Below are 25,000 nucleotides of genomic sequence, written 5' to 3' on the forward strand. Positions count from 1 at the left end.
GCTGTGCTGGAAGAGTGGAGGTTTATCATCTGGGACGGTGGGGGACAGTGTGTGATTATCACTGGGATCTAGTAGCTGCTGGAGTTGTGTGTAAACAGTTGGGCTGTGGACCTGCTCGGGCAGCACCACGCAGCGCTTACTTTGGAGAAGGCTCTGGACCCATCTGGCTGGATGATGTTCACTGCAGTGGCTCTGAGACCGCCCTGTGGAAGTGCGCATCATTGGGATGGGGTCAGCACTACTGTGGACACTATGAGGATGCTGGAGTGATCTGTTCAGGTAGGAGACACACATTCCATCCCAATCCTAGTACTGCATTATTAAAAACTTGTGTGGTTGCTATTTATCTCTAGAAGGATAGTTTGATGTTTGTAGGTTTACAGTTTGCACGTTCTCCTGTGAAAAACACAATGAATGAAGTCCTATCCTTTTTATTTCTATTTATTATCCTATATATGAACCAAATATGTGTCTTTTGGTGTTTAGTGATTAGTGACTACAAAAAAATATATATATGACCAAAAAACAATATGCGTCCTCAATTCGTATTTCAGGACTTCAAATGCGTGTTCCATTCTTAGATGCTGATGAATACTTTTGTCCGTACATTGTTCTGTTATGATATCTGTACAGTTCTGTAGATCTATAACGTGATCTTTATCCTACACGTTTTGTTGTGGCATTCTTCAGCAAAATGCTCCCCTAAAAGTTCAGTTGAAGGACAGTATGTGTTTTATGACGTACTTTGGAACGCCACAAGGCCCAGACTCCAGCAGATTAATGGCTCCTCAGATTTCTTTGCAGGATTACAGCATTTGTTGTTTATTTGCATGTTCCCTAATAGCACACAACATTCAGTGGGCAAATACTCTCTTTAACTGTTTTTAGAGAACAGAAGTGTCTTCTGTAATGCAAATAGCTAACACTGTATAATTTAACCTTAATGTTAAAATAAGATGTTTTTTTCGCAGTGATAATCCTCATCCTTTTGGTATTAGTTGGTATTTGCTGTCATACCTTCGTATCTATGAGATTGTCAGTCTGTTTCTGTTATTTGTGATCCCTGTGATTAGGCAAGTGTTTTAGCCCTTCCGCATGGAAAGAACAATGAAACGAGGGCTCCCTCTTGTGGTCACAGATAATACAGCAACTATTTATAAATGTATAGGATAAAAGTTCCACAAACTAATACCTTTCGTACAGGTATAACACAAGAATAAAGAGAAAACTGGTCAATCGCAGATCAGTGCATGTGCATCTCTCCTTGACATGCTAGATATAGGGGGGGTTCAGTTCATCAGGGGACACTGTTCTTCGAGGCATGAATGAGCTCAATGATCAAGCCTAGCGTGTTCATTAGGGTGTGTCTGAGAACAGTGGGTTTCACTTTAGATAATGTTATATTAGATAGGGTTTCCTTGTAATATGTGTCTCTGTGGTAATCTTAATCTCTTTACTCTTTTCAAGACAATGACACGGTGAGGCTGGTGGGTGGAGGCAATCGCTGTAAAGGGAGAGTGGAGGTTTATCATGCAGGACAGTGGGGGACAGTGTGTGATAACACCTGGACTATAGCAGCAGCTCAAGTTGTGTGTACACAGCTGGACTGTCAAAAGGCTCAGTCTGCACCGCGCGGCGCTTACTTTGGGCAGGGATCTGGGCCCGTCTGGCTGGGTGATGTTCACTGCAATGGCTCCGAGGCTGCCCTGTGGAACTGCCCTTCCCCTGGATGGAATGTGAGCAGCTGCAACCACAGTAAGGATGCTGGAGTGATCTGTTCAGGTAGGAGACACACATTCCATCCCCATCCAAGTGTTGCATTTGCGCTGTTTGTTCAGGGAGACCTTTCTGTTTTAAGTGCAGTCACAGTGCTCGCTGTGAGCAGGCTGGGTGAACCCATGCTTATGCATACTGTCTTTATTGTTATTTAATCATTTAGCAGATGACTTACAGAGACTTGGGAGTGATCTATGCATCACAACTGCTGCTGCAGAGTCACTTACAATAGGACCTCAGTTTAACATCTCATCCGAAGGACGGCCTACTGTCTATTCTAATAATACATTATATATATACACACACACACACACACACACACACATATATCTATCTATCTTTCTATCTATATCTATCTATCTATCTATCTATCTATCTATCTATCTATATATCTATATATATATATCTATATATATATATATATATATATATCTATATATATATATCTATCTATCTATATATAGATAGATAGATAGATAGATAGATAGATAGATAGATAGATAGATAGATAGATAGATAGATAGATAGATATTGTGGTTGCAACATGTATTATATATTAAAAAGTACAGAAAAAAGCATTGCACCTTCTGGTTTATCCCATTGTCCCTGAGCATTAATGAACTATGTGTCACGTGATTGATTGACGTCCAGTGGTTTATTATTTTGCATGGTTAACAGTTTGCAGTATTAACAATACAATAGATATCCTCTTAATAATGAACATGGTAAAGATAGGCACAGTAATAATGCCCATGTTTGCTAAAATAAAGGCTAAAGATTCACTGTGTTTTTGGAACTCCAGCTCCATGTAAGTCTGAGTGAGCCAGGACGTGTTGAATATGATACATTTTACTTAAAACATTTCTGTGACGTCACCCTTTGATTTTCTGGATTGTTTAGCATTTCATATTGTTTGCTAAAGTAATACACTTTACATCAATGGAAAAAAAGGGTCTCTATAATTACGAATTCATTTCCACATAAACACCCCCCTTCTGATTTTTATTTCACATATCTTCTGGACAGGTTCAGGAACAGCAGCAATTTCATCATCACTTAGTAAATCTCTATCAATTACACAGACGTTACATTTAAACTCATCTTTAGCTCGAAACCCGATCACTGGCAATGATATTGGGTCTTCACCTGTTTTAGGGTCGGCAAAACGACCAATAACTTTACTCTCCATTCTCGATGTAGGGTCAGAAAATGGTACACGTCAGAAAGTGGTACACGTACCAAAACTTAACCCATGAAATGCCAGAAAATTGTACCTTGTCAGTGTTGTGATTGACTACAGGACAGATCACTGCAAACAAAACAAAAAGTTCACCCACAAAATCACACATGTTTACAATTTTAGATAACCCAGTTTGTTGCTCATCAGTTAAAGTCACATAAATTTGCTGATTTGTGAAAGAAATTATATTAAAAAGAACTTTAAGGGCCAGACTTGGTACAGTATACCCCCTTCAGACGGGCGTTTCCTTGTTTTCTGAGCCCGGGCAGGCGCAGAACATGGCGTACCACTTTATAACTTGTACCACAAAATAACACCACACCGGTTCAACTTCAACAGCCACTTTTGTGTGTATGAGTGGGATTTCAAACTAGCTCAGAGAAACTCATGACAACATTCCCACAATATGAGAGACAAAACATTAGAACTGTTTGAACTAAGCGTGATCTGAATCATGCAGAACCGACCTGTATCCCAGGGCCCTCTTCACAGGGTGGAAAGCACATGTGTATTTATTTATTTCATGACCATGTTAATCCCATTAATCACCCATAGAATCATCATTACCCTGTGTTTGACATTCAAGTCCGAAAACATTCTCTTCTTTAATCTCTCTCTCTTTGCTCTTTTGAAGATGTCGATGCAGTGCGGCTGGTGAATGGAAGCAGGTCCTGTGAAGGGAGAGTGGAGTTTTTTCGTGCAGGAGAGTGGGGGACAGTTCATTCATATGACTGGAATCTAGCAGATGCTGGAGTTGTGTGTAAACAGCTGGGCTGTGGACCTGCTCGGTCAGCACCAGGCATGGCTCATTTTGGACAAGGTTTGGGATCCATCTGGCTGATTTTATGCAGTGGTACTGAGTTTGCTCTGTGGAACTGCATGACTTATGGATGGCTTTCACCCTATCTCAGTCACCGTGATGATGCAGGAGTGGTCTGTTCAGGTAAGAGATGCAAATTTCTTATCTTTGCTATTTAAATGGGGATTCTCACTGGGTATTTTTATGATCAATTATAAATGTACAATAATTGTTTGAAATGCGGGCTGGCCTTTGGAGGTTCTAGACTGAATGTTGTGACTGTGTGCTGCAGATGTGAACTGATGTTGTAGTGTGATGAAAACCTGCAAGGCTTCAGAGCATACCAGAGAGCATATAAAAAACAACTGGAAGTAGATGTTAATTCAGGGGTGTCTCATACAGATGTTAATTCAGGGGTGTCTCATATAGATGTTAATTCAGGGGTGTCTCATATAGATGTTAATTCAGGGGTGTCTCATATAGATGTTAATTCAGGGGTGTCTCATATAGATGTTAATTCAGGGGTGTCTCATATAGATGTTAATTCAGGGGTGTCTCATATAGATGTTAATTCAGGGGTCTCTCATATAGATGTTAATTCAGGGGTGTCTCATATAGATGTTAATTCAGGGGTGTCTCATATAGATGTTAATTCAGGGGTGTCTCATATAGATGTTAATTCAGGGGTGTCTCATATAGATGTTAATTCAGGGGTGTCTCATATAGATGTTAATTCAGGGGTCTCTCATACAGATGTTAATTCAGGGGTGTCTCATATAGATGTTTTCAGGGGTGTCTTCAGGGGTGTCTCATATAGATGTTAATTCAGGGGTCTCTCATATAGATGTTAATTCAGGGGTCTCTCATATAGATGTTTAGTCAGGGGTCTCTCATATAGATGTTAATTCAGGAGTGTCTTATATAGATGTTGACCCTCTTATTAGGTTTCGGGTCTATTTAATCTGAGATTAGTTTCCAATTAGCTTAAATGCTATTTTAATTTAAATTTTTTGCATACTTTTATGACTTTTCCTTAGTTGGGGTCATGAACTTATACACAGAAAACAGAACCAGTTTTTGAGTTGTTTATTTTTTTTAGAACAGGTCATGTGTACAAATAAGATGTTTCGTTCACTGTGACCCCTGGCGTTTACCTGTGTAGATCTGTGTGCAGGAATAAAACAAACTCCTTCAATTTGTTATTTTATTATTATTTATTATTATTATTATTATTATTATTATTTATTATTATTATTATTATTATTATTATTATTATTATTATTATATTATTAGAATTATATTATTATTATTATTATTATATTATTATTATTATTATTATTATATATATTATTATATATTATATATTTATATATTATATATATATATATATATATATATATATATATATATATATATATATATATATATATATATATATATATATAAAAAAAGCAAACAATATTTATCTACAAGGCAGAGCCTAATTTTCACTGTCAGTATTGCAACAGCATCTCACTAGGTGTCAGTCAAAGAAGTTTTATCACAGCTCCTGGACTAAAAGAGCATAAAAGAGTAAAACCTTTGCAGATACAAACATTTAATCCACTTAAGGCTATTTAAATTAGTTTGAAATTGCATCTGGTCAATACGACCCAAAACATAACAGATGCACCTAAATTCTGAACATAATAGGAGGGTTAAGTCAGGGCTGCCTCATATAGATGTTAATTCAGAGGCAACATTAAATTCTACCTCCTGTATTATTATTATTATTATTATTATTATTATTATTATTATTATTATTATTATTATTATTATTATATTATATATGTATTTTGTATTCCTTAGCAACCATAGGTAATAATAGTTTCTCATTGGGTCTGGAGCACTCACATGACCCGTCCACGCTCATCCACATACACAGGAGAGATGGGTTGTGTCATGTGAGAAGTTGTGAGGGGGGCTTGATTGGGGCAGGGTTTGATAATTTAGCACAAGTAAGCTCTCTGATGCTAAACTTTTAACATAGTTTATCACCAATTTTCAAAACGATTTGTACCCCTGTAAGTTCTGTGCAGTGAGGGAAGCAAGTTTGATGCAAATCATCCTGACTTACAATTTGGGAGCACATTTCTGCAAGTAAGTGTGACGGTCTGCTCTTCTCTTTTGAAGATGGTGATGCATTGAGGCTGGCAGGTGGAAGCAATCCCTGTAAAGGGAGGGTGGAGGTTTATCATGCAGGACAGTGGGGGACAGTGTGTGATCACAGCTGGGATATAGCAGATGCTCAGGTTGTGTGTAAACAGATGGACTGTCAAAAGGCTCTGACAGCACCACGCAGTGCTTACTTTGGACAAGGTTCTGGGCGCATCTGGCTGGATGATGTGTCCTGCAATGGCTCTGAGGCTGCCCTGTGGAACTGCTCAACGAGAGGATGGGGTGAGAGCAGCTGCAATCACTCTGCGGATGCTGGAGTGATCTGTTCAGGTAGGTGAACCACTTTAGCATAATAAAAGAGAAACTGGTAGTTTCTTTTAGAGGGGATGCAAATTTAGCGGACGTTTTGGTTCAGGACATTTCACAGCACAAGATTGATAAAGCCATCTTGTTCATGTTCTATTGCTTAATTCATGCCCATAAAACCTGTTCATCAACCCTCAGTTAGCTTGTGCATAAGAAAAATGGGTCTGACATTAATTAAGGAATAAGGGAACTCCTGAGTCAATAAATGAGATAGCAGGTTGAATTCCATTATTATTGAGTGTCAAGTAATGCAATGCCACTATCACTATTATACAAAGATAGTCTTTATAGTTTACTAAAAGAGTTTACTTTTTGATAGCAGGGCTCTAGCATATGTGTGAAGCGCTTCATAATTAGCAATGGTTTTAGATCAGGTGTTGTTAATTGCTAGTGTCATTTCAGACATGCTTGATTTGCTGTTTTGTGATTGAGTAATAAAAAAAAAACTGTTGACCTCCATAGAAAACACCGTCAGAGCAGTGAGCGAAGATAATTAGATAATGCACCCTTATAACACACTTGTTTTACCTGACTCCATTTCCTCTTTCAAAGATGAAGACACAGTGAGGCTGGTGGGTGGAGGCCATCGCTGTGAAGGGAGAGTGGAGGTTTATCATGCCGGATATTGGGGGACAGTGTGTGATGATAACTGGGATGTAAGGGATGCTGAAGTTGTGTGTGCACAGTTGGGTTGTGGATCTGCTAAGTCTGCTCCGCGCAGTGCCCACTTTGGACAAGGTTCCGGACCGGTCTGGCTGGATGAAGTTTCCTGCAGTGGCTCCGAGTCAGCCCTGTGGAACTGCACATCATTGGGATGGGGTCGGCATGACTGCAGTCACTATGAGGATGCTGGAGTGATCTGTGCAGGTAGGAGACATATACAGGTATTCCATCTCAATTCATTTATTTTATTTGAATGATATTTGCTTTATTAATCTTAACCCCGTTCCTCTTTTGAAGAAGATAATGCATTGCGGCTGGCTGGTGGACGCAATCCCTGTGAAGGGAGAGTAGAGGTTTATCACGCAGGACAGTGGGGGACAGTGTGTGATCACAACTGGGACATACAAGATGCTGAAGTTGTGTGTGCACAGCTGGACTGTCTCGATGCGCAGTCAGCACCACGCAGCTCTCACTTTGGACAAGGTTCTGGACCCATCTGGCTGGATGACGTTCACTGCAATGGCTCTGAGTCTGCCCTGTGGAACTGCTCAACGAGAGGATGGGGTCAGCACAACTGTGATCACCTTCAGGAAGCTGGAGTGATCTGTGCAGGTAGGAGAAATGCAAACCCCGATCTAGTTATAGTATTTATGTTATTTAAAAATAAATGGATTGTGGAAGATGAAGGGCATCTCCACATGCTCATGCAGCTATGTACAGTATTACAACCATAACTATAAAACATTCAGTAGTGGTAAATTTAGAAATATTAAAATAAACTTTGTAAAATCAATGACACAGTGACGGGGTACAGCCAGCCCCTGTGTGTATTATGTATTGTTCTGTATTTGTGTTGTATTATTATTTTAAATGGTTTATTTTGTAAAAAACACAATGCTTTTATTCTTATTTTGCAGCATGGATGTGATCTGTCACAGACACCTATTTAGAATAAAAAGTCGTTCTCATTTTTTACTCTCTCAAATCTTTGTTACTCTCAGTGTTATATATATATATATATATATATATATATATATATATATATATATATATATATATATATATATGCATGTGGTTTAGTGAGTTACATTACAAACAGTTACCATAGATGGCGCTGTTTACTTAGTCTAAAGTGGTAGAGAAGGAGTACAGAAGAGGTTTTGGTCATTGCTGTTGGACCGCCGTTAAAAGCCTATAAACTAACTTACTGTGTGTTGTGTTTTCAGTACAACAGTACATTAACTGTTAGTGCTGGGACAAATATCAAAATATTCCAACAAACATTTCTTGACGAATACCTACTGCATAGAAACTTATTTATTTATTTATTTAGTTTTGCCTTACACCGATTTATCCCATTGCCAGAATTTACGTGAGTAATGTCGAGTAAAAAAAAGAGAGCTCAGTTTGATGTATGGGATCGACACAGCTGACCCTCTGTTTAAAAGTTTTAGACAGCAAACAGTAAACCGCGCAAATTAGGACGCACTGCAGTGATCTCTATCTAAAGACGCAGATGCTGCTTCAGATTTGAGAAGCCAGTCAGAATCAGGGGATACAGATGCAGGCTCGTCACTCAGGAAAGCCTCATGCCTTACAACACTGGCCCAAATTGCTGAAAATGTAATGTGTAGTGACCAATAGTTTTATTTATTTATTTTTAAAATATATTATTGTGCTATTTTCTGTTATGTGGAATGTAATATACGTGAATCAAAAGTGTTTATTCAAATGTTTCGTTTGCTTGTTCAGCTAAAAAAGAAAAAAGAAAAAGGCACAAATCTCAGTAATGACGTTATTACTTTATGAAAATGTGTCTGTGGCCACTGTTGCGAAGAAACGGCAATGGCAGTGAACAATAATAATAAAATAAATGCAATGGCTACTTACAGTGCCGAGAAAAAGTTTGTGAACCCCAATGATAATGATGGGAATTCCATAGTTTTACCATGATAGCCTTCTTGAATCAAAACCAGTCTTTTCTTAAATATCCAATAGGGTTTATATTAACCGATTCCATGTCTTTTGAAACAAAATGATGCACGAATTAGACAAACAATGAGTAATTAAGATTCAGGGTATGTGAAAAAGTAAGTGAACCCCTGGTTTTATCAGCTCAATTAAGGGGTTATTAGAATCAGGTGTTTAAATAATCAGGTAGATCTTCAGGGGTGAGTTTGGGAGGCCCCACTCTATATACAGATCAGAAACTGTGAGTTTGGTCTTCATCATACAAGTGTGTGGAAACACGTCATGCCACGATCAAAAGAAATCTCTGAGGACCTCAGAAAAACAGTTATTGATGCTCGTCAGTCTAGAAAGGGTTACAAAACCATTTCTAAGGATTTGGGGCTCCACCAATCCACTGTCAGACAGATGTTCTACAAATGGAGAAAGTTCAAGACCACAGTCACTCTACCTAGGAGGTCGTCCTACCAAAATCTCTCCAAAAACAAACCGGAAAATCATCCAAGGATCTGCAGGCCACTCTTGCCTTGGCTAATGTGAATGTTCATGACAACTGTCAGAAAAAGACTGAACAAGAATGGTGTTCATGGAAGGATAGCCAGGAGGAAACCACTGCTCTCTAAAAAGAACATTGCTGCCCATCTGAAGTGCACCAAAGAGCACATAGATGATCCACAAGACTTCTGGAACAATGTTCTCTGGACAGACAAGTCAAAGGTAGAACATTTTGGCCTCAATGTGAAACATTGTTTGGCGAAAACCAAACACTGCATTTGAACAGAAGAACCTCATCCCAACCGTCAAGCATGGTGGTGGGAGTGTGATGGTTTGGGGCTGCTTTGCTGCCTCAGGACCTGGACGGCTTGCCATCATTGACACAACCATGAATTCTGCATTGTATCAGGAGATTCTAGAGGAGAATGTCAGGCCATCCATCCATGAGCTGAAGCTGAACCGAAAGTGGGTCATGCAGCAAGACAATGATCCTAAACATGCAAGCAGATCTACAAAAGAACGGCTGCAGAAGAAGAAATTCCACATTTTAAATGGCCTAGTCAAAGTCCAGACCTAAACTTAAATGTTGTGGCAGAACCTGAAGCGAGCTGTCAATGCAAGGAAGCCCTCAAATGTCAGAGTTGAAGCAGTTCTGTAAGGAGGAATGGCCCAAAACTCCTCAAAACCAATGTGAGAGACTGACCAACAGTTACAGGAAACACTTAGTTAAAGTCATTGTTGCTCAAGGGGGTGCCACCTGTTACTGAATATAAAGGTCCACATACTTTTCCACACATGGATATTGAATGTTGAAAAAGAAAACACATTATTTAAACTTACAGGTTCAAAAACAATTGCATTAAATCTCCAGTTTTGTATATTGTATATAATTTGATTGCAAATTGGAAGAAGTATTGTCTCAAAGACCAAGGTAGATCACCTGAAGAGTACAGCTTGCTTGCTTTTATGTGCTGTCAGTCCTCTGTTACCCTGAATTCTGTAGCTGATGCGTTTAACACAGTATGCACCCATCTAAAATGAGAAAAGAATTTCTTCAGGCAGGGTGACTCGCTATCTTAGCAGGCATCAATGCATCCTCTAACGTTATTTTACAATGTTTCTTTAGTTTGACTCCATATCTTCTTTTAAAAGGCAAGGACACATTGAGGCTGGTGGGTGGAAACAATCGCTGTGAAGGCAGAGTGGAGGTTTATCATGCCGGATATTGGGGGACAGTGTGTGATGATTACTGGGATATAGCAGATGCTGGAGTTGTGTGTGCACAGATGGGCTGTGGATATACTCGGTCAGCACCATCCGAAGCCTACTTTGGAGAAGGTTCTGGACCCATATGGCTGGATGATGTTCACTGCAACGGCTCTGAGCCTGCCCTGTGGAACTGCACATCAAGAGGATGGGAAGTGCACAACTGTGAGCACTATGAAGATGCGGGAGTGATCTGCTCAGGTAAGAGACACTAATTATGCTACTACATTAAAAATATCTTAGCCTTTTGTATAGATCTAAAAATGCCACCCATCAACTGCAGCTTATTATACCATAAAGTATTAAAATGGCAAGGTTATTGCAAATTGACAGTAAGATATTACATTCTAGAGCCTCAACCTACATTCTTGTTTGCTGATGAACGGTGCTACTATTGTGCCTTTTAATTGTAATATATAAGCCACAGAAATATTTGGTTGGACAGTGCAGGCAGTAAAAAGGGTTACAGAAATACAAATCACAATGCCTTTTTCCAATGTAAAGGTAAATGCTTATTCATTCTCAACAAAGTCCTAACAGCTACTTTCCATTTGTTTAGTTTTAAAAATTAAGAAATCTGAACAATTCTAGAATTGTGTGCATTTCAGTAACCAGCAACTATCAAATGGTTCAGTGTTAAAGTGGGCTACATTTTCAATTTGTCTTGGATTTAATATAGGTATAGTCAGTCTGAAAAAATCTGATGTTCAAACTGCATGAATAAGCAACACAAAAAAACCGGTGTTGATCTTACCTAATCACAAGCATGTCTGCAGTGTAGGATATGGTACAGCCCTGCTCCTCCCCTGCAGTCCAGTAGGGTTGAACTGCACTGTGCATACTGTACAAGGCTTTGCGTGACAACAGTGTGGAGAGATTTAGTGCTGCTTTTAAAATGATCATTTTCAGTCAAACTTCTAGATGATATAAAGCTCATATGTCATACCTGTGAAGTAATTTGTTCCAGACTGATTTCTTTTATTAGAAGCACATATCCAATGCATGTTTAATATGCACAGCCACGGACATCATGAAAAATATCTGTTAGAACAATTAGGAAATGATCGGTCATGTTGTTTAAAATGCAAACATTTACTAAAACAGTTATTTAATAGCGGAGATGAGTGGTTTATCTTTTTCCATTTCAAGATGATGACTCCCTGCGGCTGGTGAGCGGAACCAAACCCTGTGAAGGGAGAGTGGAGGTTTATCACGCAGGACAGTGGGGGACAGTGTGTGATCACATCTGGGATATACAAGATGCTAGAGTTGTGTGTAAACAGCTGGACTGTCTCGATGCGCAGTCAGCACCACGCAGCTCTCACTTTGGACAAGGTTCTGGACCCATCTGGCTGGATGATGTGTCCTGCACTGGTTCTGAGTCCGCCCTGTGGAACTGCTCATCGAGAGGATGGGGTCGGCACACCTGTGATCACCTTCAGGAAGCTGGAGTGATCTGTACAGGTAATAGACACGCATTCCATCTCCATCCAAGTATTGCATTTAGGCTATTTATAAAGCATACAGTATTTTAAACAGGGGTGAATTAAATGTACATTTCTACTGATGTTATGACATATAGCCAGAACAATGTTAGCTGTTTGTAGATTTGTAGTCTGCACATATCACTACTAATCTAAAAATCACAAATATGCAAGGGAGTGTGAAATTAATTAAGCACCATCTTATGGTTTTGTTGCTTTCACCCAATCACCATGAAGCCTACTAGACCACAAAGGCATGAGAGCGTATGGTGAAAATAAAGTATTAAAGGAAAGATATTCCTGACAGATCTTTGGCTGAAAGATCTGGTCTATAATATCTGACGCAGTTTGCTTACACAATGTTTTTTTTAAATTTTTTAATCTTTATCCCTTTCCTCTTTCTGAAGACAATAATGCATTGAGGCTGGCCAGTGGAGGCAACCCCTGTGAAGGGAGAGTGGAGGTCTTTCATGAGAGAGAGTGGGGGACCGTGTGTGATAGTGACTGGAATTTAGCAGATGCTGAAGTTGTGTGTCGACAGCTGGGCTGTGGATTTGCTCAGTCAGCACTCGGCAATGCCCACTTTGGACGAGGTTCTGGGCGCATCTGGCTGGATGACGTGTCCTGCAATGGCTCTGAGTCTGCCCTGTGGAACTGTTCATCAGAGGGGTGGGGTGTACACAACCCTGGCTGCAGACACTATCAGGATGCAGGGGTCATCTGTTCAGGTAGGCTACAGACATTCCACCACATTCAAGTATTGCATTTGTACAATTAATACAATGTTCACAATTGCAATGCTTTATTTTCATACTGCATGTATTAACCAAATATGTATCTGGCTTATATGTATATGTTTGAGGGTGAGCCTGTTTATCGAAGGACAAATAAGATACCAGCTATTCGATTGACGATTTGATCTGGTATTGGAAGCACCTGAAATATGCTTGATGTTTGACGACTCCAAGGTTAAAGTGAGTTCTTTGTCAGGACCACTATATGCTGAATTGGCTGCCATACTGAGGTCATGTGAAGTTTCTGCTCTATAGAGGCAGTGCAGTAGTTATTGTCTTAATGTACGCTGCTGTATTCTTTATTTCTATTTAGTTTGTATTATGTGTGTCATGTAAAAATGTTTCCGTTCACTGGTGCTTTGCTTTAAACTCTGGTAATATTAATGTCCTATGGGTCTTTATGGTTGGGAATCATTAACCGTTTCAGTTAACACATATCAGTCAACCCCTGTGGCAAAGTGGTAAGTGGTGCGTAGGTGTAGAGCAGGTGCAGTGATCAATAAACAGTAATCGAAAGAACACCAAACACAAACACGGTCACCTATCCAAGAGAGTGCTGTAGTGCGGGTGGTGAAAGTACAATTTACAGTGGTGAACAAGCAGTGCTGTGCTGTCCGGGTTTAGTGCTGGCCGTGGGCGACAGCTCTGGATCATGTTAGCCGTCTAGTCAAACAAACAGTGCGTTTCACACAGGCAGACAAAACAAACAAAACACTCACGGTTGTTGTCACAATACAGGTCCTTTCGGTCTTCGCGTAACCATCACAAGGAACAGATCACATCATTAAGTCCCCTTATATACCGTCAACCATGACCCCTTGGTTAACAAAATCTAAAACCACGAATGCAGACGAGCCCAGATCTTTTGCATTGTGGTTAAGATGCTCGCTTTGCATCCATATGAAACAGCACATTTCACAATTACCGCCTGCTTAAATTCAAACAGATGAATACAACTCAAATATTGACACTGCTGGTTCTCTACTTGTATACATTTTAAAAACTACTACAGTGTTGCGTGATGCACTGCGGTTGCGTGAAGCACTGCTGTTGTGGATTCTCTCCAGGCCCCTGTTGGTGAGATGAGTCTGGAAATCTGTGTGATACAGATCAAAGAAAATGGGAAAATATCAGTTCATTAAAGTGTCAGACTGACTTTCTTTAACAAAAACATCATTATTAAAATACTTTCATGTACATTGCAAAATTTATCAGAATAGCATTCCCTCAGAAGTTTTATAAGTGTACTGTAATTCTGCAAATGAATTGAATTAAACAAAAAGTAAACCATAAACAGATCAATGAACAGATTTGAATATTTTAGAGATTTTATAAAGCCTATAAAAAAATGAAAGGAACAAAGCAAAAACTCACCACCCCGAAATGTTCATGTTAATAATTTGAGAATAATGGGTGAACACTCTTGCCTTGCATGTTCATTACAGTATGCTTTATAACAATTCTTTGTTTTGCTCCAAAAGTGACCCTGATGTATAATAGTCTTCTTTAATGTGACTCAATTCCTCTTTTGAAGGTGATGGCGTATTGAGGCTGGCGGGTGGAGGCCATCGCTGTGAAGGGAGGGTGGAGGTTTATCATGCTGGACAGTGGGGGACAGTGTGCGATCATCACTGGGATATAGCGGATGCTGGAGTTGTGTGTGCAGAGATGGGCTGTGGATATGCCGAGGCAGCCCCTCGCAGTTCCCTCTTTGGAGAAGGTTCTGGACCCATCTGGTTGAATGATGTGTCCTGCAGTGGCTCTGAGTCTGCCCTGTGGAACTGCAGATTAAGTGGATGGGGTGTGCATGACTGTGATCACTATGAAGAGGCTGGAGTAATTTGCACAGGTAGTAGACACACATTCCCGTACCATTCATGTATTGCATGTATATATACAGTGCTATCCCATTCTAATGCCGTTGTCGGGGTCCATAATTAGGAGACTGCATTATTTGTGTTTCGCCTTATGACAAATATTGGCATTTTTGTTCCTGAAATGATTTACAATGACCACAAGTTAATATTGTAGAGTACTGTGAAAATGAAGGAACGAGACGCACACAATTTGCAGGTTCTTGAATCCTTGGTTTATTGGTGCGATTATTCCCTAGGCCACGCCAAAAACAACAGTCTTGCACTCTCACAGCAGCACATTCAAATAGCAACTCGTCTCACTCATCTCTGCTGTGGGCATCCCCCCCTATATTCTTTCATATCCCGACCATCCACCAATCCCAGCTGAGGCAAGCTTACCGCTTCCCTGCTAACAAACACACACACAGGGTCCGTAGAGCAGTCCTGCAACAATGTAAATCCTGGGCTGTTACAGTATATACAGGAGAATAGAAACTGCTTTTCCACCAGTTTGAAGGTCACACCACTCTTATTTAAACTGTTCATTTTTTATAAGGAATGTTGTAAACTGTAAACATCACCAGGATCACTTAAAGTATCTGGAACGTTCACCCAACGTTTGCGAGTCAAGTTGCATTGCAAATGGGAGCCACGACCTTATCATATGTTATAACAGATCACGTTATAACGGGGTAGCACTGCATATAGATTATATATTAAATCTATATTTATGTGAAAGCAATCAAATTATTTAAACTGCTAAAATAATTTTTACATCAACCCGCTGACAGCGTGAGAAACAGTTTACAGTATATAGCCAGAACGATGGGTAGTGTGTAGATTCAGATTTGTACAGCATCCTATCAACCACAGACATGTTTGAGGGTGTGAAAACAATCAAGCACTGCCTTGATTTTCAAAATGCTGTGCAATATGTCCGATCTTTAATCCGATTCCCTCTCCTCTTTTGAAGGTGATAACATGCTGCGGCTGGCTGGTGGTCGCAATCCCTGTGAAGGGAGAGTGGAGGTTTATCATGCAGGACGGTGGGGGACAGTGTGTGATTATCACTGGAATCTACCAAACGCTGAAGTTGTGTGTAAACAGGTGGGCTGTGGACCTGCTCGGGCAGCACCACGCAGCGCTTACTTTGGAGAAGGTTCTGGACCGGTCTGGCTGGATGATGTTCACTGCAGTGGCTCTGAGACCGCCCTGTGGAAGTGCGCATCATTGGGATGGGGTCAGCACTACTGTGGACACTATGAGGATGCTGGAGTGATCTGTTCAGGTAGGAGACACACATTCCACCTCACAGGTTAACATACTTCTTCATTGTTCATGTTGCTTTCTTGACTCACTCCACTAGTGGTGCTTACAATGTTCGTAACAGTGTGTGTGTGTATATATATATACATATATATAACATCTTCTTAATATATAAAGAAGAACGTTTGTCTGTCTGTCTGTTCCTTTACGCGTTCAGACCCTGCAGGAGCCAGTGCAACCAAACGTGGCATGGCCTCCTCTTTTTTCCAGGGGAAGGTCAAGGGCTATGTTTCGATCCAGAATTTTGACCCCCGGTGTACTTTATTTAGTAACCCCATTGCTGGATCACTACAGTAGCCATGTAGCTCAAATTAAAGAAACCCACAAAACCAAATAAAAAAAAAATAAAAAGAACAGAAATTAAGTTAAAAAAAGGGAAAGGGGTGCAAGCGCATTGTGCGACAGCCAAGATCAGTAACTTTTATAGGAAACCATAAGGCTACTGTTCCCAAATTTGTCATTCATGAAATATGGACACACACACAGTGCCTATAGAAAGTCAACACCCCCTTGAACTTTTTTCACATTTTGTTGTGTCAGTGCCTCAGACTTTCATACATTTAAATGAGGATTTTTTTTTTCACTTATCTACACACCATACTCCACGCTGTTAAGGGGAAAAAAGATTTTTATTGAGAAAAAAATTATATTAAATATAAAACTGAAAGATCATAATTGGATAAGTCTCCACCCCCCTGAGTTAATACTTGGTGGAAGCACCTTTGGCAGCAATTACAGCTGTGAGTCTGTTGGGATAGGTCTCTACCAACTTTGCACACCTAGATTTGACAATATTTGACCATTTGTCCTCTCTGATCAGTATCTTTCTTGCTCAGTCATCCAGTTTGGAGGGACGGCCTGATCTAGGAGGGTCTTTGTGGTGCCATACACCTTCCACTTCTTAATAATCGTCTTGACCGTGCTCCAAGGGATATTCAAGGACTTAGATATTTTTTTATACCCTTCCCCTGATCTGTGCCTTTCAACAACTTTTTCCCAGAGTTCTTTTGAAAGCACCTTGGTGTTCATGGATAATAATTAAAACATTGAAAAATATCAGTTTTCTTTTTTACTATTGGAGTGGAAAAAAGTTTTTTTTTTTTTTAATAGTTCCTGAAGTATAATATTCTTTACAGTGTCCTGAACCAAAAAATTAAATGTTGAAGTATTTACTATAAAATACCAAATACTTAACTTTAAAAAAAACAAAAACAAAATAGTCCCGGAGGAGACTCCCACTGAAAATGCTTGGTCCTGAAAGGGTAGTTGCCTGTGTCTACATATCCTGCTAGAGTTAATAAATACTAACGTTGCTTTTCTCAGTTCTATTAGTTTTTTTTTTTTATAGCTAATGATAATGATCTTGATTTTCTGCAGATATTGACGAATGCTCCCAAGACCCTCCAATCTGTGGTTCCAATGCACAATGCACCAACACTATTGGAAATTACAGCTGCTTCTGTAAAACTGGATTTAATTCAACTACTGGGAACACATGGATACACGGGAAAACACAATGTGTGGGTAGGTTCATTTTGATTTACAAAATGTGAAAGCTCAAAATCCCAATTGTACTAAATTATTTTGGACAGGGATTGTGTCAAGTCATAGTCTATACTGTATATCCTGCGACATGCGACAAGGAGTGAATGCACCATGATGTGACACAAAGAAGGGTTTTCATTCCAAACATCACACTTTGTCGGTAACACTGATGTTAAAAGTGGAAGCTAACAATATTTGTAATGAACTTTTCGTGCAGACATTGATGAGTGCGTCCAGTTCCCCTGGCTCTGTGGTCCGAATACACAATGTACCAACATTGTCGGTAGCTACATCTGCTCCTGTAATCCTGGATTATTTCCTAGTACTGGATTGAAATGGACACTCAACACATGGTGTAAAGGTAAAGTGCAAAAAATAAAAATATGAATTTAACCAAATGAGAGGGGACTTGTGGCAGGCTGACGAGTGGATGGAGGCCCAGAGACAGTCAGAAATTCAAAAAAATAATATTTTATATATATAAATAACACAAAATAAAAGTGCACAAGGGAAGAATAAAGGGATTTAAATACAAAAAAAAAACAGTACAAAAAACAAACTTACAAAAATAAAGGTTTCCAGGCTGGGCAATGCCTTCACTGGATGTAGAATTCACAAATCACAAATCACAAATCACAAATCACAAATCACAAATCACAAATCACAAATCACAAATCACAAAAACCCCACAAACACCAACCTGCTTCCTCAGCTCCCTCCTCCCAAATGAGAAGCAGAGGCCTCCTTTTATGTCAGGTGGCTGGGCGCTGATTGATCGTTAATTACGTTAATCATTTAATTAACTAATCAACCCCAGCCACCTGAACATAATAAACCCAGGCAGGTAGGGGAAATTAACCCCATCCTTGCCAATTTAAAAAGGGCAGAGCTTTGCTCTGCCACAGGACTTTTATTTATAATGGTATACATATTTAGTAACTGAGTGAGGGGTCTTTTAAACTGAAATATGACAATAAAATCATTTTTGTTTTAGTTCCGGGATGTCAGCTTTGCTGTTAATCTATAATCTTTTCTTGTTCTCTCTTGTATTTTCAGATTTTTCCCAGATTCAAACAGTGCAAACCTGCAGCGTTAAATATTATCAAGTGGGTGACTACAAGGGATGCCAAATTGCCCCGCAAAAAACAAAACAAACCTGTTTTTCATAATTAAGAAAATAATTATGTTTATTTGTATGTACCTGCCACTTCCTGTGCTGTAGGGCAGTCTTACTCCGTTCGTCTCACTGCAGAGGACCTGTGAGACCTAGAGCACAGGATGTGATAATGTTCTAAATCTAATGTTGTAGTTGAAAAGAATCTTCAAATCCTGAAGTTTCAGCATGATATTGCTGACATATTTTAGTGACATATATCTCGTCTCATTTGTAAATACAAACTATGACCTTCATGATAAATCATGGGCATTTCATTCTATTAACCCCTCGCAGACATCTTGCAAATTCAGCCCCAAATGCTATCTGTTTACTACCATTGCAGAATGACTTTAACTAAATTGAACCCCTCTAGTCTAAACTGATCTATAATCTGAACCGCGCTATGATAACACAATGTGTGCTGACAGCAGCTGTTGAAACCAACCAATTCTGCAATGAGTGTGCACAAGATTCAACATCAGTGACAGAAAACAACAACTAGACATTTCTTCTTTTGCTTTTTGTAGAATCCGATCAGATGTTAAATCCAGCAGTGCTAATACAGGGGGGTTGGAAATATGACTCAGGATATGTGTTCACTAATTGTTTCACTTACAAGACCAAAACATCCACAATAAAAGATCCTCATTTGTCTTTCCATAAGCAGCACTGCTTTTTATAGTAATTACTGATGTATCTCTTCTATTTATGAAGGACCTCTTTTATTCATTTATTAATATTAAAATGTTAATTTACACTTGCTGAATTTCTTCTGTAGTAACTCTTGTATGGAATTGTCTTATTGAATGTTTTAACAATGGAACTGTTATCTATCTATCTATCTATCTATCTATCTATCTATCTATCTATCTATCTATCTATCTATCTATCTATCTATCTCAGTCCTTTCAATGAATTTGTGTCATTTTCTTTTACAGGGAGGAGTAGAGAAATACCTAATTAGTTCCAGCACCTGGTTTTGTTTCATCATAAACCTAACGTCCACCACGTTCACTTGGTCCAGTTCTGAATATCAGCTGCAGGTCAGGACTGACTCTGTACTCCTCATGTTCCTCTGAAGTGTTTGCTTGGTGGCTGCAACCCTAGAGGGTTGATCTCATCACCCTATTCCTTTGAGAGCCTCACCGGCTTCCCATCCAGTAACACACTGATTTAAAGTCTTATAGATCGATAAAAACTTAATTGGAAAATATATATATAGATTTCTATCTTAAAACATGGTACGTGCTGCTAGGTTAAAGAAATCTGCTAATTTCACCTGGAGAATGAAATCGTCCCAACCCCTGAGGGGACCAGTGATGCTATTTCTAATACAGTTAACCCTTTGCGGTCCATTTATGCAATGCCTATCAGGCGCGTCCCGTCCGATTTATTTTACACGCGCTGTTTAAAAGTAATTTTATTCACAATAAAACAGGTTTCAAATGCCCTGCATATCAACAGGACACTCAGTACTGCATCTTGAGCCCTGCCCCACTCCTCGTTCGCTGTATTTTTCACATGCCTCTTCATAGTCGTGCATACTGATAAATCAAATCCTGATCACTCGTTTTATAATAGAACTCCTCAATAGTGCGATCCAAGTCATTATTTTATTACTGTGACATCTCAAAAAGCTCTGCAGATGTCTGTGATATTCTTTGAGCGCTGGATGCAGAAGCAGCTCTCTTGTTTGTTTGTGTCCGTGTTGTGTCTGTGGTGAAGGGACTATGTGTATAGCATAGATCCGCCTTTTTTTTTCAGCTTCTCTCCGCTGCTGTCGGTCTCACTCGGCCATTGAAAGGTTTTCTTGGCTTTTTCCGGGGGAAAAAATGACTAGAGACCTGTGCTTGACGTCTTTTTGATGATATCAGACAGGGTCTGACATCGGACTGGAAAGAAAAAATAATGTCGGACCAGCAAAGGGTTGAGAGATTAAAACGGGTACAGTGCCAAGAAAAAGTTGGAGAACCCCTTAGGATTTTCGCATATTTCACATATTTAAAACCTAAAATGTTATTAGATCTTAATCTAAGTCCTATTAATAGATAAAGATAACCCGATTAAACAAATGACACAAAAACATGATACTTTTTCAATATTTAGTTATCCACAAATGATTCAACATTCAATATCCATGTGTGAAAAAGTATGTGAACCTTTAGATTCAGTTACTGGTGGCACCCCCTTGAGCAGCAATGACTTCAACTAAACGTTTCCTGTAACTGTTGGTCAGTCTCTCACATTGGTTTTGAGGAATTCTGAACCATTCCTCCTTACATAACTGCTTCAACTTGGTGACATTTGAGGGCTTCCTTGCATGGACAGCTCGCTTCAGGTCCTGCCTCAACATTTCGATGGGGTTTAGGTCCGGACTTTGACTAGGCCATTCTAAAATACATAATTTCTTCTTCTGCGCCTTTCTTTTGTAGATCTGCTTGTATGTTTAGGATCATTGTCTTGCTGCTTGACCCACATTCAGTTCAGTTCAGGACGGATGGCCTGACATTCTCCTCTAGAATATTCTGATACAATGCATAATTCATGGTTTTGTCAATGATGGCAAGCCGACCAGGTCCTGAGGCAGCAAAGCAGCCCCAAATCATCACACTCCCACCATGCTTTATGGTTGAGATGAGATTCTTCTGTTCGAATGAGGTGTTTGATTTTTGACAAACATAACATTTCTCATTGAGGCCAAAAAAGTTCTACCTTTGACTCGTCTGTCCAGAGAACATTGTTCCAGAAGTCTTGTGGATCATCTGTGTGCTCTTTGGTGCACTTCAGATGGGGAGCAATGTTATTTTTAGAGAGCAGTGGTTTCCTCCTGGCTATCCTTCCATGAACACTATTCTTGTTCAGTCTTTTTCTGACAGTTGAGTCATGAACACTCACATTAGCCAAGGCAAGAGTGGCCTACAGATCCTTGGATGTTACTCTGGGGTTCTTTGTGACTTCCTTGATGATTTTCCAGTTTGTTCTTGGAAAGATTTTGGTAGGACGACTGCTCCTGGGTAGAGTGACAGTGGTCTTGAACTTTCTCCATTTGTCTGACAGTGGATTGGTGGAGCCCCAAATCCTTAGAAATGGTTTTGTAACCCTTTCTAGACTGATGAGCATCAATAACCCCTGTTTTTCTGAGGTCCTCTGAGATTTCTTTTGATCGTGGCATGACATGTTTCCTCACATCTGTATAGTGAAGACCAAACTCACAAAGTTTCTGATCTGTATATAGGGTGGGGCCTCCCAAACTCACCCGTGAAGATCTACCTAATTATTTAAACACTGATTCTAATAATCCCCTTAACTGAGCTGATAAAACCAGGGGTTCACTTACTTTTTCACATACCCTGAATCTTAATTACTCATTGTTTGTCTAATTCATACATCATTTTGTTTCAAAAGACATGGATTTAGTTCGTGTAAACCCTATTGGATATTTAAGAAAAGAGTGGTTTTGATTCAAGATGGGTATCATGGTAAAACTATAGAATTTCCATAATTATCATTGGGGTTCACAAACTTTCTCGGCAATGTATACAGCGTCACCCTTTGATTTTTAAATTGATTGTTTAATTTCAATGCAACTGAAAACTGGATTCGGCAAAGAAAGCAGTACTGGTTAGAAAAGTGTGTGCTAGTCACCACACCCACAGCTTGATTTCCACTCTGAAAGTCAGTCACTTTGAAAACTGGCATGTTTGTATCACTTCTTACAAACCAGTAGTACAGGAATTGAATCCTCAGGATTTTGAGTGTGTTTGTGCTACTTGCCTTTGTCAACACTTGTATTGCAAATCTTTATTTCTATTAAATGCATTTTCTATGTTGTTGTAAACTCCGGTGCGATTCAGGGGGCAAGAGCAAAGGCTCCTCCCCCTAGTTTCTTCCTACCAGTAACCCCTAAACCCCAAGCCATGCGCTTGCGCTCAGTCTTGCGTTTTTTGTTTTCCACCTTCCTCCCCCACTATGCTTTCCTCCTATATTCTGCCACTCCACCTCGGAAGGTTCTCAGCGAGACAAGGGGGACCCCCTGCCAAATCTATCTAACTCTCCATAGTCTTCCAATTTTCTTATCTCTAGGTTCCCCTTGGGGGAAATATCAGTTGCTTCCCAGCTTTGGAGAACGATCGGTTTAGTCTCACCTCCATGAGGGCGGCTCTCTGCAAACCAAGGGGAATCGCCTTACTCATCTCGAAGTCACAAAAGTGCATCTCTATTATAAATTTCTGAGGCTTCTTCCTCCTCGCAGCCCTCGCTCGTGTCCAGTCAATCAATGGTATTCTGCAATGGATTTTGAATGAATATCAATTGCAGTAAAAAATGTTAAGTGGGATATACAACCGGGTTTCAAATAATCAAGTTATATTATTTTATATTATTAAAAGTGGATTATTTATTTTACTGACTCGTTGCTTATCATTCAGTTTATAGCTGCTTTATGTGATTAATGGGCTTCCATGTATTCTCCCTTTCAGCAAGTGGCTGGTGTTTTAAGCTCTGCTCTGAACAACACTTCCTTGTGGAGTAACCTGACCAGGGATGAGAAGTCTGTTGCAGCTCAAGCATACCTGGATATTGTAGAAAGGGCAATGCTGCAGTTGACTAAGCCCTCTGATAATCGCGTAAGGAAAAACATGAACACACAAAATCTAGGTATTTTCCTTACTGTCCCACATCATTCTCAGTCTCTTTCATATTCAGTTATTATCATTATTGTTTAATCTGCTGTTATTTGGCTTTGCGCTGCTTTTGTGTTGTCTGTACAATCCTAAGCACCAGGGTTGAACATGTGGCAGTGTGGCCGGGCTGGCAGAGTTAAAAGTTCATTGTCATATTATTTGAATGCAACGAGGAAGGGCATTCATTGCCAGCACTTAGGAATCTCCTGAAAAGCTCAATGCAGTTCAGTTGTAGGTAAAGGCAGATATAGAGAGGAATGATAATGACTTTGCACGGCTCTGGTTCTTCTGGTATACATTAACCAAGGAGATTCTTTTTCTGTTCTTTTTAGATATGGAGCTACTGATTGTACCTACCTACCTCACCCCTGGAACTGAAATGTTACAATCCAAGAACCACATCCTGGAAATAAACATGAGATCCGTCATGCAGAATAACATGGAAGGTAATGTCTTTAATGATATAATAATGTGGAGGGTAATGTCTTCAATGATAGAGCTGTTTCATCCACCACTGCATGGTACTTTTTCATTAACTAAGGGTACATTTTTGTTTCCTGTTTTGTTATCTTAAAGAGTAAATAGCATTACATATAAACTTTTTTTTCGACTCTCTGCTTACCTTTTTAGGGTCCTCATTTAAACAATGCGGACCCTTTGTGCTGATCGTGTCTGTCTGCCTGTCACACTCTACACGGTGAATACAGTAGCTGCCTTCATTTTGCGTCAATCTTCACCACACTTAAATCACACACTCCTAGGTTCCTATAGAAGTTTTGGATTGCATTTGGCTATAATCTGATACATTCTCTGTTTTAGACAAATATTTCAGAAGCAGAAATACAGACTTTCAAGTTCTTGCCATTTAATGACCCATAACTTAGCCAGGTATTGTTATTACAGACTCAAGAAAAAAAAAAAAAAGCATGTATTGATTTTTTACAGAAGAACCTGGCAGGGAAATGAATGCCTGTCTTAATCTTGGTCACGGTACAGTAATACCAATTCTGTTTTCAAGCCAAAGCAGGACTGTTGCTTTTATTACATTTATATAATTTCCCACATCAATATGTATATTTAAATTTTTTCAGATCGATGAGTCAGCATCACTAACTGTTTAAAATGTGATATGGGGCTACATAATATAAAACAGCACCACCTGGTGTCCAGCCAGGGTATTTTTTCTAAAGACGTTCTAAAGAGAAACGGGCCACCTAGCAGTACTTCAGGGAATTTTTCACAAATGTAGTTGATGCGTATTTAAAAATTCCAAGGTAACTGACTGGTAACCCGCTGTGCACCGGGGAGAGTTCTCCAAATATCTGGTGATCCGTCTGTCTAACTGTCATGAAACCTGGTATTGACCCTGTTTAGTTGAAGTTCCTGGGTTTCAGATTTGGGTGCTGTACGAGGGTGTCTGTCTGTTC

The 25,000-nt window shown here is 39.6% G+C and overlaps 1 protein-coding gene across 1 annotated transcript; it reads left to right on the forward strand.

The window, feature by feature from the left end:
• The first annotated feature begins 6 nt into the window (after positions 1–6).
• LOC121310179 (deleted in malignant brain tumors 1 protein-like) lies at positions 7–24,920 on the forward strand. Its single transcript, XM_041243465.1, has 17 exons — positions 7–279; positions 1,468–1,782; positions 3,651–3,959; positions 5,988–6,302; positions 6,891–7,205; positions 7,299–7,613; positions 10,617–10,931; positions 11,880–12,194; positions 12,622–12,942; positions 14,543–14,857; positions 15,838–16,152; positions 17,568–17,714; positions 17,953–18,096; positions 18,792–18,841; positions 19,830–19,934; positions 23,370–23,547; positions 23,906–24,920. Exons 3-17 carry the CDS (start codon positions 3,818–3,820, stop codon positions 24,145–24,147), a joined length of 3,534 nt encoding a protein of 1,177 aa, XP_041099399.1. The 5' UTR covers positions 7–279; positions 1,468–1,782; positions 3,651–3,817; the 3' UTR covers positions 24,148–24,920.
• The last annotated feature ends 80 nt before the right edge of the window (positions 24,921–25,000 follow it).

The sequence above is a fragment of the Polyodon spathula genome, unplaced genomic scaffold (assembly GCF_017654505.1).
Source record: "Polyodon spathula isolate WHYD16114869_AA unplaced genomic scaffold, ASM1765450v1 scaffolds_1798, whole genome shotgun sequence".
Classification (NCBI taxonomy): Eukaryota; Metazoa; Chordata; class Actinopteri; order Acipenseriformes; family Polyodontidae; genus Polyodon; species Polyodon spathula.